The sequence below is a fragment of the Rhinoderma darwinii genome, chromosome 4 (assembly GCF_050947455.1).
Source record: "Rhinoderma darwinii isolate aRhiDar2 chromosome 4, aRhiDar2.hap1, whole genome shotgun sequence".
Lineage (NCBI taxonomy): Eukaryota > Metazoa > Chordata > Amphibia > Anura > Rhinodermatidae > Rhinoderma > Rhinoderma darwinii.
The window spans coordinates 289,732,636-289,753,012 of NC_134690.1; the positions used below are offsets into that span (position 1 = coordinate 289,732,636).

The 20,377-nt window shown below is 41.7% G+C and overlaps 1 protein-coding gene across 1 annotated transcript in view; it reads left to right on the forward strand.

The window, feature by feature from the left end:
* The window catches only part of IPCEF1 (interaction protein for cytohesin exchange factors 1), a 160,808-nt gene that overhangs the window by 126,403 nt on the left and 14,028 nt on the right, over positions 1 to 20,377 (forward strand). Inside the window, exons 6-8 of the mRNA XM_075864341.1 lie at positions 5,767 to 5,825; positions 8,338 to 8,641; positions 10,584 to 10,762. Coding sequence (XP_075720456.1) covers positions 5,767 to 5,825; positions 8,338 to 8,641; positions 10,584 to 10,762 — 542 coding nt within the window. The remainder of the gene's footprint in view (positions 1 to 5,766; positions 5,826 to 8,337; positions 8,642 to 10,583; positions 10,763 to 20,377) is intronic.

Below are 20,377 nucleotides of genomic sequence, written 5' to 3' on the forward strand. Positions count from 1 at the left end.
TAAAAAAAAAAAAAAAAAAAAAGATAGGGCATAACGCTTTTTTTTCAGCGAGCAGACAAAAACTGCCTGGAGAAAACGCCTCTAGCCCCAATTCAAATCAATGGCGAGAGATTGGGGTGTTTTTTTGCTGCTGATTCAAACACCGTTTCTGCGCCAAAATCAGCACAAAAAAAACGCTGTGTGAACTAGGCCTTAGACCTTAAATATACACCACTGTTCAAAAGTTTAGGGTCACTTAGAAATTTCCTTATTTTTGAAAGAAAAGCACACTTTTTTTCAATGAAGATAACATTAAATTAATCAGAAATACACTCTATACATAGTTAATGTGCTAAATGACTATTCTAGCTGTAAACGTCTGGTTTTTAATGCAATATCTACATAGGTGTATAGAGGCCCATTTCCAGCAACCATCACTCCAGTGTTCTAATGGTACATTGTGTTTGCTAACTGTGTTAGAAGGCTAATGGATGATTAGAAAACACTTGAAAACCCTTGTGCAATTATGTTAGCACCGCTGTAAACAGTTTTTCTGTTTAGAGGAGCTATAAAACTGACCTTCCTTTGAGCGAGTTGAGAATCTGGAGAATTACATTTGTGGGTTCGATTAAACTCTCAAAATATCCAGAAAAAGAGAGCTTTCATGTGAAACTCGACAGTCTATTCTTGTACTTAGAAATGAAGGCTATTCCATGCGAGAAATTGCCAAGAAACTGAAGATTTCCTACAACGGTGTGTACTACTCCCTTCAGAGGACAGCACACACAGGCTCTAAACAGAGTAGAAAGAGAAGTGGGAGGCCCCGCTGCACAACTGAGCAACAAGACAAGTACATTAGAGTCTCTAGTTTGAGAAATAGATGCCTTACAGGTCCTCAACTGGCAGCTTCATTAAATAGTACCCGCAAAACGCCAGTGTCAACGTCTACAGTGAAGAGGCGACTCCGGGATGCTGGCCTTCAGGGCAGAGTGGCAAAGAAAAAGCCATATCTGAGACTGGCTAATAAAAGGAAAAGATTAATATGGGCAAAAGCACACAGACATTGGACAGAGGAAGATTGTAAAAAAGTGTTATGGACAGACGAATCAAAGTTTGAGGTGTTTGGATCACACAGAAGAACATTTGTGAGACGCAGAACAACTGAAAAGATGCTGGAAGAGTGCCTGACGCCATCTGTCAAGCATGGAGGAGGTAATGTGATGGTCTGGGATTGCTTTGATGCTGGTAAAGTGGGAGATTTGTACAAGGTAAAAGGGATTTTGAATAAGGAAGGCTATCACTCCATTTTGCAACGCCATGCCATACCCTGTGGACAGCACTTGATTGGAGCCAATTTCATCCTACAACAGGACAATGACCCAAAGCACACCTCCAAATTATGCAAGAACTATTTAGGGAAGAAGCAGGCAACTGGTATTCTATCTGTAATGGAGTGGCCAGCACAGTCACCAGATCTCAACCCCATAAAGCTGTTGTGGGAACAGCTTGACCGTATGGTACGCAAGAAGTGCCCATCAAGCCAATCCAACGTGTGGGAGGGCCTTCTGGAAGCATAGGGTGACATTTTTCTCAATTACCTCAGCAAATTAACAGCTAGAATGCCAAAGGTCTGCAGTGCTGTAATTGCTGCAAATGGAGCATTCTTTGACGAAAGCAAAGTTTGAAGGAGAAAATTATTATTTAAAATAAAAATCATTATTTCTAACCTTGTCAATGTCTTGACTATATTTTCTAATCATTTTGCAACTCATTTGATAAATATAAGTGTGAGTTTTCATGGAAAACAAAAAATTGTCTGGGTGACCCCAAACTTTTGAACGGTAGTGTAGTTTAAGTCTTCCAAGTTTCGATCATTATATTGTTGCTAAATTAAGTTGACTTTATAAAGCTGCATTATGTAACAAGTACAGAAATGTCAGAAAGCTTCTACTCAGTAGCAGTAATTATATACACTAGAAGAGAGACAGGAGCATGGGAGCCATAAGTATATCATATACACCCCTTGAGAAAGAATACCGCGAAACGCGCGTTGGGGTTCGTTTCACGCCAGTCAGACTCTCCTACCTACCTTAACACATGGGTAAGTTTCTTCAGGAGTAGAGGGGAAGGGTGGTTTACTTAGGTCTTAGACTCATTACCTGTTTGTTATTAGCATTTGTTTAAACTAGGGCTGAGGAGGGAGGCCAATGTAGGAAATAAAGGGGTAGTTAGGTTAGAGAGGGGTCAGACTATATTGGTGGGGGGAGAAACAGATGGTGGGGAGAGGACTAGGCAACAAGATAAGGAGATCCTTTCGTTACAAAACAGCAGTGAAAATAAAAAGGCCCAAATGTCAAATAATCACATTTCTGATAGTGAAAGTGAAACATTTAAAGGCAAGTTAAAGTGTATGTTCACAAATGCCAGAAGTCTAGCAAGCAAAATGGGGGAGCTGGAGGCCTTAATACTGGAAGAAGATATAGATATAGTTGGTGTTGCTGAAACATGGCTGGACTCTTCACATGACTGGGCTGTAAATCTACAGGGTTTTACACTGTTTCGGAAAGACAGGGCAAATAGGAAAGGTGGTGGTGTATGTCTGTATGTGAGAAGCGATATGAAGGTGAGTGTAAATGAGACATTAGAGGGTGAAGACTGTGAGGAGGTTGAAACCTTGTGGGTGGAATTACAAAGGGAAGTAAACACTGAAAAAATTACTTTTGGTGTAATCTATAGACCCCCCAATATAACTGAAGAGATAGAAGGTCAAATATATAAACAAATGGAGCGGGCTGCACAGGCGGGTACTGTTGTGATAATGGGAGATTTTAATTATCGGGATATTAATTGGTGTCATGGTTCGGCTTCAACTGCAAAGGGGAGACATTTCCTCAACCTGTTGCAGGAAAATTTTATGTGCCAGTTTGTGGAAGACCCGACTAGAGGTGAAGCTCTGTTGGATCTGGTCATTTCTAATAATGCAGAGCTTGTTGGGAATGTCAATATTCGTGAAAACCTTGGTAACAGTGATCATAATATAGTTATATTTTACCTATACTGTAAAAAACAAACGCAGGCTGGGAGGGCAAAAACATTTAATTTTAAGAAAGCCAATTTCCCCAGGATGAGGGCGGCAATTCAGGATATAGACTGGGAAGAACTAATGTCAAATAATGGGACAAATGATAAATGGGAGATTTTAAAATCTACTTTGGGTAATTATAGTGCAAAATGTATTCCTACAGGTAACAAGTATAAACGACTAAAATTAAACCCCACATGGCTTACACCTTCTGTGAAAGGGGCAATACATGACAAAAAAAGGGCATTTAAAAAATACAAATCTGAGGGTACATCTGCAGCCTATGTAAAATATAAAGAGCTTAATAAAATCTGTAAAAATGTAATAAAATCAGCAAAAATACAAAATGAAAGGCAGGTGGCCAAGGATAGTAAAACAAATCCTAAAAAATTCTTCAAGCATATAAATGCAAAAAAGCCCAGGTCTGAACATGTAGGACCTTTAGATAGTGGTAATGGGGAGTTGGTCACAGGGGATCAAGAGAAGGCAGAGTTACTAAATGGGTTCTTCCGCTCTGTATATACAACAGAAGAAGGAGCAGCTGATGTAGCCGCTGCCGGTGCTGTTAATATATCAGTTGATATACTGAATTGGATGAATGTAGATATGGTCCAAGCTAAATTAAATAAAATAAATGTACACAAGGCCCCGGGACCAGATGGGTTACACCCTAGAGTTCTTAAAGAGCTTAGTTCGGTTATTTCTGTCCCCCTCTTCATAATATTTAGAGAGTCTCTCATGAGTGGTATAGTGCCAAGGGACTGGCGCAGGGCAAATGTGGTGCCTATTTTCAAAAAGGGCTCTAGGTCTTCGCCGGGTAATTATAGACCAGTAAGCTTAACATCAATTGTGGGGAAAATGTTTGAGGGGCTATTGAGGGACTATATACAGAATTATGTGACAATAAATAGTATTATAAGTGACAGCCAGCATGGTTTTACAAAGGACAGAAGCTGTCAAACCAACCTGATTTGTTTTTATGAAGAGGTAAGCAGAAGCCTAGACAGAGGGGCCGCTGTGGATATAGTGTTTTTGGACTTTGCAAAGGCATTTGACACTGTCCCTCATAGACATCTAATGGGTAAATTAGGGACTATAGGTTTAGAAAGTATAGTTTGTAATTGGATTGAGAATTGGCTCAAGGACCGTATCCAGAGAGTTGAGGTCAATGTTTCCTACTCTGAATGGTCCCCAGTTATAAGTGGTGTACCCCAGGGTTCAGTGCTGGGACCACTATTATTCAACTTATTTATTAATGATATAGAGGATGGGATTAATAGCACTATTTCTATTTTTGCAGATGACACCAAGCTATGCAATATAGTTCAGACTATGGAAGATGTTTGTGAATTGCAGGCAGATTTAAACAAACTAAGTGTTTGGGCGTCCACTTGGCAAATGAAGTTTAATGTAGATAAATGTAAAGTTATGCATCTGGGTACGAAAAACCTGCAAGCATCATATGTCCTAGGGGGAGCTACACTGGGGGAGTCAATTGTTGAGAAGGATCTGGGTGTACTTGTAAATCATAAACTAAATTTCAGCATGCAGTGTCAATCAGCTGCTTCAAAGGCCAGCAAAATATTGTCGTGTATCAAAAGAGGCATGGACTCGCGGGACAGGGATGTAATATTACCACTTTACAAAGCATTAGTGAGGCCTCATCTAGAATATGCAGTCCAGTTCTGGGCTCCAGTTCATAGAAAGGATGCCCTGGAGTTGGAAAAAATACAAAGAAGAGCAACGAAGTTAATAAGGGGCATGGAGAATCTAAGTTATGAGGAAAGATTAAAAGAACTAAACTTATTTAGCCTTAAGAAAAGACGACTAAGGGGGGACATGATTAACTTATATAAATATATGAATGGCGCATACAAAAAATATGGTGAAATCCTGTTCCATGTAAAACCCCCTAAAAAAACAAGGGGGCACTCCCTCCGTCTGGAGAAAAAAAGGTTCAACCTGCAGAGGCGACAAGCCTTCTTTACTGTGAGAACTGTGAATCTATGGAATAGCCTACCGCAGGAGCTGGTCGCAGCAGGGACAGTAGATGGCTTTAAAAAAGGCTTAGATAATTTCCTAGAACAAAAAAATATTAACTGCTATGTGTAGAAATTTTTTACTTCCCCGTTCCCATCCCACTTCCCCTTTCCCATCCCTTGGTTGAACTTGATGGACATGTGTCTTTTTTCAACCGTACAAACTATGTAACTATGTAACTATGTAACTATATGTAACTATGTAACTATATGTAACCCTATGCCTGTATATTCATACGTACTGTTTGTACATTGTCATGGTATGGTCCATAGTGCTCATTACTATGGTCTCCACTCATACCCCATATCTATCTCCTTGATTGTCCTATACTTTCCCTTATACGCCATAGGGAGTCTTTCAGTCGTGTATATACTGGAACTATATAGAGTCCTCCTGTCCTGTTTTGTACCTTTTTAATACTTTTTGCGTATGTATTCATGTGTTCAATAAAGCTATATATTTTTACTTATGGCTCCCATGCTCCTGTCTCTCTTCTAGTTTATATAAATACATATAGGAGTTGCCTTTTCCTGTTACCTAGGTAGTATGCGTCACCTTAAAAGCATCTAGCCCTGTACTTGCTATAGTAGTCTTTTTGTGTATTCAGTAGCAGTAATTGTAAGTATGTCTGTCAGTTAACAGAATTTCTCTTGATTTCCTTGTAGATTGCTGGAGTGAAAGTGAACACGATGATCATGATTTAGCAGCAGAGACTTCTCCCCTTGTACGTGCTATACTGCAAAATGTTATGATTTATTGTGTTCTACCAATGAAAATGCCTGTCATCATGATGTCATTGGAGCATTGTCATTTCCTGCAAAGACTTTATTTAATTTTATTAAATAGAACATAAAATTTTTGTGAAAAGGATAAGTCAATGCACCACTCTAAAGATCCAGTGAGAACATGTAAGGTCCTTAGATTAATGTGCTGTCCACAAAAAAACTGGGGTGGTGGGAAGTTAACACATACGATGATAAAATATATTATACAATTGTATGTGAAGGCTAAGGGTATGTGCACACGACTGCTTTTCAGATGTAATGGAGGCATTTTATGCCTCGAATTACGCCTGAAAAAACGTCGGCAAACATCTGCTCATTGCTTGCAATGGATCTTACGATGTTCTGTGTAGACGAGCATTTTACGCGTCGCTGTCAAAATACGACGCGTAAAATGACGGCTCATCAAAAGAAGTGCAGGACACTTCTTGGGACGTTTTTGGAGCCGTTTTCTCATAGGCTCTATTGAAAACAGCTCCAAAAACGGACGTAAAAAATGCAGCGAAATACGCGAGTTGCTCAAAAAACGTCTGAAAATTAGGGTCTGTTTTCCCTTGAAAACAGCTCTGTATTTTTAGACGTATTTTGTTAATCGTGTGAATATACACTAATAGTAACAACTTATCAAAGGACCGGTCTTAGTACAGTTTTGTATACCAAAAGGACATCATTGTTAGGCAGACTGTGCCCATCGGGAAATGAGGTGCATCCTGGAAAGTGCTAGACCTGGTGCCACCATAAATTCAATAGTCTGTTGCCAACAGACAACACAATTGAAACATATATTATTGATACTCTGTATACAAGACGTCTTTAAAGAGGCTCAGTCACCAGTTTATAAATGCCCTATCTCCTACCTAATCTGATAGGCGCTGTTATGTAGATAACAGTGTTTTTTGTTTTTTTAACAATTTATGAACAATTTTAGATTTATGCTAATTAGTTTCTTAATGCCCAATTTGGCGTTTTTTAACTTTTGACCAAGTGGGCGTTGTAAAGAGAAGTGTATGACGCTGACCAGTCAGCATTATACACTTCTCTCCATTCATGTCCATCTGTACTCACAGCACAGCGTGATCTCGCAAGATCATGCTGTGCTGTCACTTACTCCCACAGTAACTTTACCGAAGTGTCTTGTGAGTGAATGGACATCACCTCCAGCCAGGATATCATGTCTATTCACACTCCCGACACTTCGGTAAAGTTTGGGACGCTGTGCTGTGTGTACAGATGGACATGAATGACAGCACAGCGTGATCTCGCGAGATCACGCTGTGCTGTCACATACTCCCACAGTAACTTTACCGAAGTGTCGGGAGCGTGAATAGACATCGCATCCTGGCTGGAGGCGATGTCTATTCACTCTCAAGACACTTCGGTAAAGTTACTGTGGGTATATGTGACAGCACAGCGTGATCTCGTGAGATAACGCTGTGCTGAGAGTATAGATGGACATGACTGGAGAGAAGTGTATGACGCTGATTGGTCACTGATTGGTCAGCGTCATACACTTCTCTTTACAACGCCCACTTGGTCAAAAGTTAAAAAAACGCCCAGTTGGGCATTAAGAAACTAATTAGCATAAATCTAAAATTGTTCATAACTTGCTCAAAAATGATTGTTTTTCAAAATGAAAAAACACTGTTGTTATCTACATTTCAGCGCCTATCAGATTAGGTAGGAAATAGGGCATTTATGAACTGGTGACAGAGCCTCTTTAAAGTCTTATGGTTTATTACTTCTGGCGCACAATAGTGGCTACAAACTTTACTAACTTGCTGGTGAACCATATTGCTTCACTCCATTTGCTATATTGTCTGTGGCATATCATTGACAATAGTCTGAATAATTTCACCCCTAGTGTGACAGGTCACATACATATTGTTTTCATATATATTGTTTTCTGTAAAATAGATTAGCAGACCTTAAAGGTGTTGTCCAGTTTAGAGAACCCATTTTCATATACCCTTCTAGGGAGTTGATAAAGGGGGATTTGTCAAGGTCTGTAGCAGATTTGGAGTCCAGTGGCTGAAACGATCAGGCAGGGGGTGGTAATCCAGGTTTGGGTAATAGGTTGTAGCATAAGGCAGAGACGTGGTACGGAGATAGTCGAAGTTCGGTACACAAAGGAGCAGCAACAGTTTGTAAACTGGCAGCGAAAAACTAGACTATAGGCAGAACATTTTTTTCAGAAATATATCACACAGCCTGCAACTGACAAGTCACATGCCTTTGGAAGATCAGGTGTTGTTAGGAGTCTTAAACAACGCTTCAGCTGTTTGATGAAAATGGTACATGATACCTGCATTTATATGTATATATATATATATATATATATATATATATATATATATATATATGTATATATATATGAGGTCCAATAAGTCAGTAAACAAAGGAAAAGTCAGATTCCCCTCATTTTATTACTTAATTTGGATATTTTTTTGCCCGCAGACAATACATAATTCACTGTCAATTTCTGAACTTACAATTCATGGGAGTTCCCTAGCCCGCAACTCTGGATCATCACTGTGTATCATGGAATATCAAGACAAAGTATCCCTTCATCATATGACAAACAGTTCATCAGCTCCAGAACTTGAGAAATTGTTTGTAGAACAGAGTCTACACCAAAAGAAAGAGGTTGAAATGTTGAGTGCTGAGTTTAAGATTCATTCTGTTTCCAAAGGGGGGGAACCAGTGTTAAACAACAGTTTGCAATCCATGGTTACAGAAGGTCTATACATGAAAGCTAAAGGTAAGCACTACAGCAAAATAAAAAAAAATTCAAACATAAACCAACCAATAAAGGCAAAATACTTATTTTCCCGCCGAAGCCCTTTTTCAGATTTTCATTTTCTTTTTTTCCTCCCTACTTTCCAAAAGCCATAATGTCTTTATTTTTCCGTCGATATAGTCCTTTGAGGGCTTGATTTTTGCGGGACGAGTTGTAGTTTTTGTAGCACCATTTATTGTGCCATATAATGTACTAGGAAACAGGAAAACAATTATTTGTGGGGTAGTAAATGAAAAAAAACAGCGATTCCTCCATTGTTTTTTGCGCGTCGTTTTTACGGAATTCACTGTTCAATTAAAACGTTAACTTTATTCTGTGGGTCAATAGGATTACGCCGATACCAAATATATATAGTTTTTTCTATATTTTACTACTAACCTAAGTGTAAAAAATACAATTTATTTTGAGTCGCCAAATTCAGAGAGCCATAACTTTTTTATTTTTCCGTCGATGGTAGTGGTATGAGGCTTATTTTTTGCGGTATAAGCTGTAGTTTTTAATGATACAATTTTGGGGTACATGCATCGTTTTGATCACTTTTTATTGAATTTTTTTGTGGGAAATGAGGTGACCAAAAAATAGAGATTCTGGCGTTTACAATTTTTTTTTTACGACATACACTGTGTGGTTTAAATAATAATATATGGTAATAGTTCAGACTATTATGGATGCGGCGATACCAATTATGTTTATTTATTTTTTTTTTTTTACTATGTTCTAGGGGGAAATGGGAAAAGGGGGGTTTTTTGAACTTTGAATTTACATATTTTTTTTTTACATAAAAACTTCAACCAGCGATCGTTAGGTCGCTTGCACAATATACTGCAATACTAATGTATTGCAGTATATCGTGATTCTGACAGGCTTCTATTAAGATGCACAAAGATGGCGGACCTGGGGGCCTTCATTAGGCCCCCAGGCAGCCATAGCAACCAACGCCCCCCGTGATTGTGTTGCGGGGGGCGTGATGAGCTGTTATAGGAGGTTGCCCCCTCTTTCTAACTATATAAATTCTGCGGTCGCTATTGACGGCGGCATTTAACGAGTTAAACGAGCGGGATCGCACTGGAATGCGATCCCGCTCGTTACTCTGATGTGTCGGCCGTAACATACAGCCGACACCGGCATCGTATGGAGCGGGTTCACTCCGTGAGCCCGTTCCATACTTCCTCTACCCAACTTTGGCGTATGGATACGTCAAATGTCGGGAAGAGGTTAAAGGTTAAACAGACAGGAAAATACATTTCACACATTGAGAAAAATACCCGTACAGAATAATGCATGCGCTGCAGAAACCATAGTACTAGCAGTTAACACTTGTATAAGAATCATATCATTAGGCCATATATAGTAATTAATGAGATTGTTCACTTTCCCTATTCAATATAGTAGAACACCATCTGTCATATTTAAAAGTGACTTGCAACCTACATGTTGTTGGGGACCAATAGTCCCGCAGAGCGGTCCCCAACCTTTTATACTTTGTGAGCCACATTCAATTTTGAGTGATGGCCGGAAACCACGTTTAAGTAAAAAATGTTAACATCTTCAACGTAGAGAAACACAAAATCATGACATTTCAATTTGCAGGTAAATATTTCAGTTTGAAACCACCACCCATGCAGGCACTTTTCTGGGGATATGATATGTCTGTAATATGGTTAATGTGGATGTCCTATTGAAGCAAGAGCATATGGTTATAACTCATGGTTCCTATGGCGAGCCACACAGCAGGTGGTTGCGAGGCACATATGGCTCCCGACCCACTGGTTGGGAATCACTGGTCTAGAGAATAACTGTTGATTACGATTGTATTTGGCACTTCCGCAGTTTGTGTCCCATAGTGTTCTGTGTGTTATTATAATATTATTTATACCTAACTTTTCCTATTTCCTTCTGTAAGTTCAAGATGATGAAATGGAGAAATTATACAAATCTTTAGAAGAAGCCAGTCTATCACCCATTGGAGATCGCCGACCCTCATCTAAAATTGAACTGAGAAAGTCTTTTATTAAACGCAGCAAAAACCCTTCTGTCAATGAAAAACTGCACAAAATCAGGACTTTGAACAGCACTCTGAAGGTAAGGTTAAATATTATGGGAAACAGACCATTTGCAATTCTTCTGAATAAAAGATGGTTTCTGAGCTTAAAGAGGCTCTGTCACCAGATTTTGCAGCCCCTATCTGCTATTGCAGCAGATAGGCGCTGCAATGTAGATTACAGTAACGTTTTTATTTTTAAAAAACGAGCATTTTTGGCCAAGTTATGACCATTTTTGTAGTTATGCAAATGAGGCTTGCAAAAGTCCAAGTGGGTGTGTTTAAAAGTAAAAGTCCAAGTGGGCGTGTATTATGTGCGTACATCGGGGCGTGTTTACTACTTTTACTAGCTGGGCGCTCTGACGAGAAGTATCATCCACTTCTCTTCAGAACGCCCAGCTTCTGGCAGTGCAGATCTGTGACGTCACTCACAGGTCCTGCATCATGTCGGACACATCGGCACCAGAGGCTTCAGTTGATTCTGCAGCAGCATCGGCGTTAGCAGGTAAGTCGATGTAGCTACTTACCTGCAAACGCCGATGCTGCTGCAGAATCATCTGTAGCCTCTGGTGCCGATGTGTCCCCGCTCGTCTGACACGATGGAGGACCTGTGAGTGACGACACAGCGTGATCTCTCGAGAACACGCTGTGTCTGCACTGCCAGAAGCTGGGCGTTCTGAAGAGAAGTGGATGATACTTCTCATCAGAACGGCCAGCTAGTAAAAGTATTAAAAACGCCCCGATGTACGCACATAATACACGCCCACTTGGACTTTTACTTTTAAACACACCCACTTGGACTTTTGCAAGCCTCATTTGCATAACTACAAAAATGGTCATAACTTGGCCAAAAATGCTTGTTTTTTAAAAATAAAAACGTTACTGTAATCTACATTGCAGCGCCTATCTGCTGCAATAGCAGATAGGGGCTGCAAAATCTGGTGACAGAGCCTCTTTAACTGGATATTATCGGAAATTTAAATATTTGAAATGGACATTATTTAATGCAACTTCACAGATCGTATGGTTGAAAAAAAAAATGCAATTGTTCATCAAATCCAACGAGGAAAAAGGGCATGAAAAGATATAAAACAACTGGGATCCTAATTTACTCTGGCTTATCCAGAGTAAGGTATAAACCCTAATCAGGCTTGGTCCAAGTCATCCTAAAAGAAAAAAAACTAAAGTCCATGTCAGAATTAAAAAAAATACTCTCAATTTATCTTTCATTTGTTTTCTGCCCCCAGTATAACATTAAATAAGCACAAAAGATGTTCATTATAGTAAACCAGGTAGATAAACTCTAAGCATATGTTGGTTACAGGCTAGGTAAAGTTTGAAAGACCAACTTCCCCCCATATTATATCAAGTAGACTGCTCCATAATTACATAACCATACCGGAGAAAAAAGAGCTACAACGTCTAAGTATACAAGAATATATAAATTTTATTAATAGAAAAATGACATACATTTAAAAACACATCATAAGAAGACTCTAGTACTAATAGCGTGGTATACAATACAGCACAGGACTAATTCGACAAAAAAGTAGTATGTTAGGGCAGACCCACATTCACTACCCATACAATAAAGTATATATAATATCACAAGCAAGTGGGTCATGTACTGCTAGTTCTCAATGTCCTAATGTTTATATGGCATAAGTGAATCAGTGCCTAGCCAAAATATAGTGACATAGAGAGACTCAGTACTTATGTGGTAATCAGTTATAGTGATGTTGTCTTACCCATTAAAAAGTGGAGGTCTCACGATATGTCCGTGCTGTAAGGTCCACGGTACAACCCCAACGCGCGTTTCGCTATCTTTGGCTTCCTCAGGGGGTACATTAAGCCCATGGTGTTTGTGATCCTTTTATAGTGTGTGCATATAAGAAAATGAATCCATGTTAGCGCCGAGATAGGAGTCGGCGCTTGCTCGATGACGCGACCGGAAGAGAGGCACGCCCCACATCCGGCCTCGCATGCTGCAGCGCATATCCGGAATCCCGACGCGTAACGGGAGTTCCGGACATGCGCAGTGCATGTATCGAAGCCGAAGGGGGCAGGCGTCACCACAGGCCGCCGCACCGAGCAAGCGCACGTCATCAAGGAGGTAAGTGGATTCGACAGGAGAGAGATAAAAGGAGATATCAAGATCATGGTACCAGAGTCATAGATGTATACCATACATCGTATTTTAGTAGTTCCAATGGCAGTAATATAGTTACAGGATCGCCTAGATTACAACATAAATTGTTGGCATATGTGAAATTGCAAAAAGGTGCAAATAAAGAAAGACAGTGATCAATGATGAATACATGATTAAATATATATACATACGTGATACATAATTATAAATGATGTGATCAATAGAGACATAATATACAATTGATGTGATATAGACAAACGAAAATAATGATAATAATAAATAAAAATAATAATAAAAAGAAAAGAAATAGGAATTCATATGAATAAGGTGAAACACAGGCAAAAATATACCATAATGTACGATATGTCTATGCATATACATTGTATTGCATAAGACATAAATTAGGAGTGCTATCAAAACAAAAAACTCGTGCTAGGTAAAGCATATAGAGCGTTTAAAGGGCTCTCGCCCCAGGTGATATTATCTGCGCGCTCAATTGCATCAATAACTATAACTCAAAAAATCGACCAACCTAGACATTATTCCTGAATATGTTAATAAAGAGGATATTATATTTCTACCCCATTGTATATTAGATTAATCTCATAAAAGGCCATTCATAGGGGAACTATATCAGGAGAAACATCAATAGCGCCATCTATGTCTCATAACACTTTGTTACAGAATAATAATTACAATCAATAGAAACAAATAGATATCTTCCTTTTCTTGATTCTGTCTTCTCCTAGGAGTTCAGGTGGATCACTTCAGATCTACACCACACAGGGATACCAAACACATGGGACAAGAAGAAGGATAACTAAATAACTATAATACAAAAAACACATAATTAATAACAGATAAAATCAGCAGTAGACATTATAGAAAAGAGGCAAAACTTAAAGTTTCGTTTAATCCGTCAGGTTTCATTGACCCCAATAGGACAATCCACCTGCACTCTTTTTGTGCAAGAATCTTTTTCGCATTGCCCCCTCTGATGCCACAGTGAACCCTTTCGATACCTCGTATCGATAAGGTTTTAGGGTTACAATCATGATATGTCTTGAAGTGCCTCGGTAGTGTTTTTAATTGTGTAATATCGACAGAATCTCTTGCCCCTATGATGTCACGTACGTGTTCCCTCGTACGGACCCGTAGTTCTCTAGAGGTGAGTCCCACGTAGACTTTTGGACACCCACACGTCGCGTAATACACCACATGGGTGGTGCTACATGAGATGTATTCTCTAATTTGAAATTGTCTTTTCCCATCTACCGTGGAAAAATGCGTTGCACGGCAGATATTGGTACATGATTTACAATCTCCACATGGGAAGCATCCTTTCCTCGGTCCTCGCGACCCAAATGGACATGGTTGTTGAGGTACATAATGACTAGAAACAAGAAGATCTTTGAGATTTTTAGATCTTCTTGCTGTCATTAATGGTCTTGCTGATAAGCCCTGTGCCAATTGTGGTTCAGATTTAAAAATTGGCCAGTGCCTAGTTAGGATGTTCCTCATTGCATCCCATTGCCCATTAAATGTTGATATGAACCGTACATTTAGATTATTAGTGGCTCGTGGTTTTGGTTTAAAGAGGTCCATACGGGGGGTGGATCTCGCTCTCCTGTAGCCTGATTTTATGTTCCTGTTACTGTATCCTCTTTCCCTAAATCTTTTAGTAAGATCAGTAGACTGCTGCTCAAAAAGGGTATCTGAGGAGCATATCCGCTTCATCCTGAGGAACTGTCCAACTGGGATGGCTTTAATAGTGGAGGGGGTGTGGGCTGATGACGCATGCAGCAGAGCATTGACCGATGTGGTCTTACGGAACACATCGGTATGTAAGAAACCCAGAGTATCGGTGAATATCTGTATGTCTAGGAATTCCACTCGATGAAGATGATGTTTATACGTTAACTTAATATTGAATTGATTGTCATTCAAATGCTGCATAAAGGTCATCAGCCCAGACTCCGGTCCTTGCCAGGTAAAGAAAATATCGTCAATATAACGTGTCCAAGAGAGTACATGGTCAGCGGCGCAGGCTCCGTCCCCATGAAAAACCTGCCTCTCCCAAAAACCGAGAAACAGGTTTGCATAGGACGGAGCGCACGCCGCCCCCATTGCAGTGCCCTGTTTCTGTAAATAAAAAAGGTCTTTAAATACAAAAAAGTTGTGACTCAAAATAAATTGTAACAAATCCATAATCAGATCACATAGTTGGCCATCCCAGTTGCTGGTCCCCAGGAAGAAGCGGACCGCCCCCAGCCCATCCTGATGTTTAATACTGGTGTATAGAAACTCTATGTCGGCAGTCACGAGGTAAGTGTCTTGTTCAATTTGAATCCCATCGATCCTCCTAAGGACGTCCGTCGTGTCCCCGACATACGACGGTAACTCCGCGACCAGTGGTTTCAAATAATAATCAATAAATTTACATATCGGGTTGCAGAGTCCGTCAATGCCGGAGACAATCGGACGTCCAGGAGGGTCGGTGGGATTTTTGTGTATTTTAGGCAAAAAATACAGGATCTGAAGTCACCAGCCCATCATATATCTTCTTGGGGATGATACCTTTTTCAAAAACTATATCCAAAATCATCAGGAGTTCCCGTGAGAAAGAGCCCAAGGGATTGAATGTTAGTTTCATGTATGTCTTTTTGTCTCGCAACTGCCTATATGCCTCCTTTTCATATTTATTTATTGGCCAAATTACAACATTTCCCCCTTTGTCCGCAGGTTTGATGACAATATCATTCAGTGTTTGTAATTCCCTCAGTGCGGTCCTTTGTTGAAAGGTTAAATTGTCATTTGTCCTATATACGGACAGCTTTTTAAAATCATCAATGACTAATTTTGTAAAGATCTCTACCTGAGGGCATAAGGACAAAGGGGGAAATCTGGCAGATTTTGGCACAATAGTCAATCATCTGGTTGAAAAAAAAAATGCAATTGTTCATCAAATCCAACGAGGAAAAAGGGCATGAAAAGATATAAAACAACTGGGATCCTAATTTACTCTGGCTTATCCAGAGTAAGGTATAAACCCTAATCAGGCTTGGTCCAAGTCATCCTAAAAGAAAAAAAACTAAAGTCCATGTCAGAATTAAAAAAAATACTCTCAATTTATCTTTCATTTGTTTTCTGCCCCCAGTATAACATTAAATAAGCACAAAAGATGTTCATTATAGTAAACCAGTTGCTAAACCAGAGATTAGAGCAGCCAGAGAAAGGTCTGAGCAGAATAAGATCACTTCTGTCAAAACTAGCAGAGGCACCTCACTAAAAACTGGGGGAGCTTTACTAGAGAGTCGGCCTCACAGATTGAGAAGCATTGCTCTATAAAATGTGAAATGAATCAGCTAACAGCTTGGCTAAATAAACACTTGTACAGCTCTCACTGGTCCAATAAAAGCAATGCAAACTTTGTAGCTCTTTGTAAGCGATTCTGACAGTGAAGCTCTCATGGTTGGCTCTGGGTGCCCCATGGAAGCATACAAGTTTTTACACTGTCCCCAGGGGACTGGGATGGGGTTCCCAGCTGATGATATCACAGCTTGTGGTGTTGAGGGATGCAGTGGATATAAGGGAGGTCGTGTACTTATACTGAAGGCCTGTGCCTTGTGGCTTTGCAAGGTGCCATTTTTGGAGTGGTCTGGAATGGTTTGAACTAAAGTAGGTGGTAAGTTTTGTTAGTCTTTGCTGCTGATGTATCCAAATCATTCTCTTTTAGTTTTATATATTGGAACTATGGAAAGGCATTCACTCTGGCATTTCCTGTATAGAAAATTGGTTCTGTGAACCTCTCACCACTCCCTGTAGGTTCACCAGTCTATAGTCCTTTTCTCTTCTCCCCGACTTTCAGCGTTTCCAGATGGAATTCTCCAAACCTCCGTCACAGCTTCTGGGGACACTTTAAAGATTCAGTGATCTTGATTCCTGCAACATGTATATCCAGCGGACTTGCAATACTCCAGTTCTTCGACAAGGAAGGCACTTTAAAATGATGTGTATCCTTGCTCCTGCGCCCATTTCACCTTTCCAAAGTTGATCTTCGAAGATTAACCGTTCTATACAGAGAATATTGGGGCAAGATAATGGATGAGTGCATGGAATGAGTGGTAAAGAAGTTTCCGTTACTTTTTAATACTGCAATTACGGAGTTAAAACTAGGATAAAAGCATATCATACAATAAAGTTCGTCATCTAGAATCTTGACCGCTATCCGTCCGGTTTAGCCAATTTTCACCATTCCAGATTCCAGAATATGCTTTTTCTATACTGGAAATAAGTGAAACCAATATGAAGACCTTTCCATAGCTCAGAGTCCACCCATATATATATATATATATATATATATATATATAGAAACATTGAGACAAGATCTAGGATTTGCAGCTTAGTATATAGTGTCCACTTAGGTGCTCTGTATCTGTTTTCTATTTTTCAGTCTCGGGTAGTGTTTAGAGGCACTGGTCTCAGAGTCTCGACATTATGTGTTCACTCGCTTTATTCAGCTATACCCTAGACATTTTTTTATATTTTACTGTGTAACCACATTAAGCTGTAGCAGATTTAATTAGCTTTTGGATTGATAATTGATGAATGAACAAAGTGGCTGTATACATTAAGATTATTAAACACAAAATAACTGAATGTACAACCATGCACCCTCTTCACATCAGTATATTGCAATCTGGCAGCAATCTGTGTGGATGCAACTAAATAATCACTGGAACAGCCAATTGTTTATAACTCAATTTCTAGTCATTGATTGATCCTGGCAATACAGTTAAGTCAATCATGTAAATCCAGTATAGATCCAATAAAAACAGCAGTGGCGTAACTACCGCCGTAGCAGCAGTAGCAGCTGCTACGGGGCCCGCGGCATGAGGGGGCCCGTGTCGCCCGCCGGCACGGGCCCCCACCATGGCCGCAGGCTCCGCTAGCAGCCGCTATGGCTGCTACAGCGGGACGCTACTGAACAGTACGGCAGAGCAGGGAGGAATCTCCCCGCTCTGCCATTAAACAAAAGACATGTATCCCCTATTCACAGGATAGGGGATACATGTGTGATCGACTGCAGCGATAGGGAGAACGGGGGACTGAAAGTCCCCTGAAGTTCTCCATCACAAACCTCGGACTTCCGGGGTCTGTGTCGGCAGCTCCGGAGAAATGAATGGAGCGCCGGTCCCGCTTGTGCACATGCGTGACCAGCGCTCCTTTCATTTTTAGTGAGCTGCCGACACAGACGCCGGAAGTCAGAGGTTAGTCATGGAGAAATTGGGGGACATTCAGTCCCCCGTTCTCCCTATCGCTGCAAGCGATCACACATGTATCCCCTATCCTGTGGATAGGGGATACATGTCTTTTATTAGGACACACTGTAGGTCGCATTTTTTTTGGAGGGGGGACGCTGTATGGCGTTCCCTACAGGGGGGGACGCAACGCTGTATGGCGTTCTCTACAGGGGGGACGCTCTATGGCGTTCCCTACGGGGACGACGATGCTGTATGGCGTTCCCTACAGGGGGGGATGCTGTATGGCGTTCCCTACAAGGGGGGGGATGCTGTATGGCGTTCCCTACAGGGGGGGACGCTGTATGGCATTCCCTACGGGGGGGGGGACACTGTATGGCGTTCCCTACAGGGGGGACGACGCTGTATGGCGTTCCCTACAGGGGGGACGACGTATGGCGTTCCCTACAGGGGGGAGGCTGTATGGCGTTCCCTACAGGGGGGACGCTGTATGGCGTTCCCTACAGGGGGGGCTGTATGGCGTTCCCTACAGGGGGGGCTGTATGGCGTTCCCTACAGGGGGGACGACGCTGTATGGCGTTCCCTACAGGGGGGACGACGTATGGCGTTCCCTACAGGGGGGAGGCTGTATGGCGTTCCCTACAGGGGGGACGCTGTATGGCGTTCCCTACAGGGGGGGCTGTATGGCGTTCCCTACAGGGGGGGCTGTATGGCGTTCCCTACAGGGGGGGCTGTATGGCGTTCCCTACAGACCCCCCCTGTAGATAACGCCAGACAGCCCCCTCTGTAGGGAACGCCATACAGTACCCCCTCTAGATAACGCCATACTGTCCCCTATGTAGATAACGCCATACAGTCCCCCCTGTAGATAACGCCATACAGCCCCCTGTAGATAGCACCATACAGCCCCCCTGTAGATAGCGCCATACAGCCCCCCTGTAGATAGCGCCATACAGCCCCCCTGTAGATAGCGCCATACAGCCCCCCTGTAGATAGCGCCATACAGACCCCCTGTAGATAGCGCCATACAGACCCCCTGTAGATAGCGCCATACAGCCCCCCTGTAGATAGCGCCATACAGCCCCCCTGTAGATAGCGCCATACAGCCCCCCTGTAGATAGTGCCATACAGCCCCCCTGTAGATAGCGCCATACAGCCCCCCTGTAGATAGTGCCATACAGCCCCCCCCCTGTAGGGAACCCCATACAGTCCCCCCCTGTAGGGAATGCTATACAGTCCCCCCTGTAGGGAATGCTATACAGTCCTCACCTGTAGGGAACGCCATACAGCCCCCCCGTAGATAACGCAATACAGCCCCCTCTGTAGATAACGCCATACGGCCCCCTCTGTAGATAACGCCATACAGCCCCCTCTGTAGATAACGCCATACAGCCCCCTCTGTAGATAACGCCATACAGCCCCCTCTGTAGATAACGCCATACAGCCCCCTCTGTAGATAACGCCATACAGCCCCCTCTGTAGATAACGCCATACAGCCCCCTCTGTAGATAACGCCATACAGCCCCCTCTGTAGATAACGCCATACAGCCCCCTCTGTAGATAACGCCATACAGCCCCCTCTGTAGATAGTGCCATACAGCCACCTCTGCAGATATCCACAAAGGGGGCTGTATGGCGTTATCTACAGGGGGGCTGTATGGCGTTATCAAAAGGGGGGGTTTGTAAAAAAGGCACTATCTACAAGGGGGGGTTGTGTGACACCCAGGGGAGGGGGGGCCCCAGTCAAAAGTTTGCTATGGGGCCCAGTCTTTCCTAGTTACGCCCCTGAAAAACAGTATCAGCTTCTCAGCAGAAGGATTGTGAAGGTAAACTGAATTAAAGTCCTCTTACAAAAACGAGCACTGATCAACGAGTCAGTTTGTCGATCAGGGCTCGTTTGCTCCTTTCACAAGGAACTATGTATGGGGATGAGCACTATGTTTGCTTGTTTCTATACATTTCTGCCATGTCGGCAGCACATCTTTATATTTTAGGCTGCATAAATGATACAACTAGCCGATGAACGAGCGTTTGCTTGTTCCTCGACTGATCATTGCCCTGCTTACACTTACTGTGAACGCTCGTTTGCCCGATAATTGGCCCATGTAAAAACGCTTGTTTGCCCGATAATTGGCCCATGTAAAAGGGCATTTAAATAGTGTACAGACTTTCTTCCTCCCAGTATTGTCCGGCCATGAGAAGACTTCCAGCCAGACAATGGGGAGATGTACTTATCAAAAAGCACC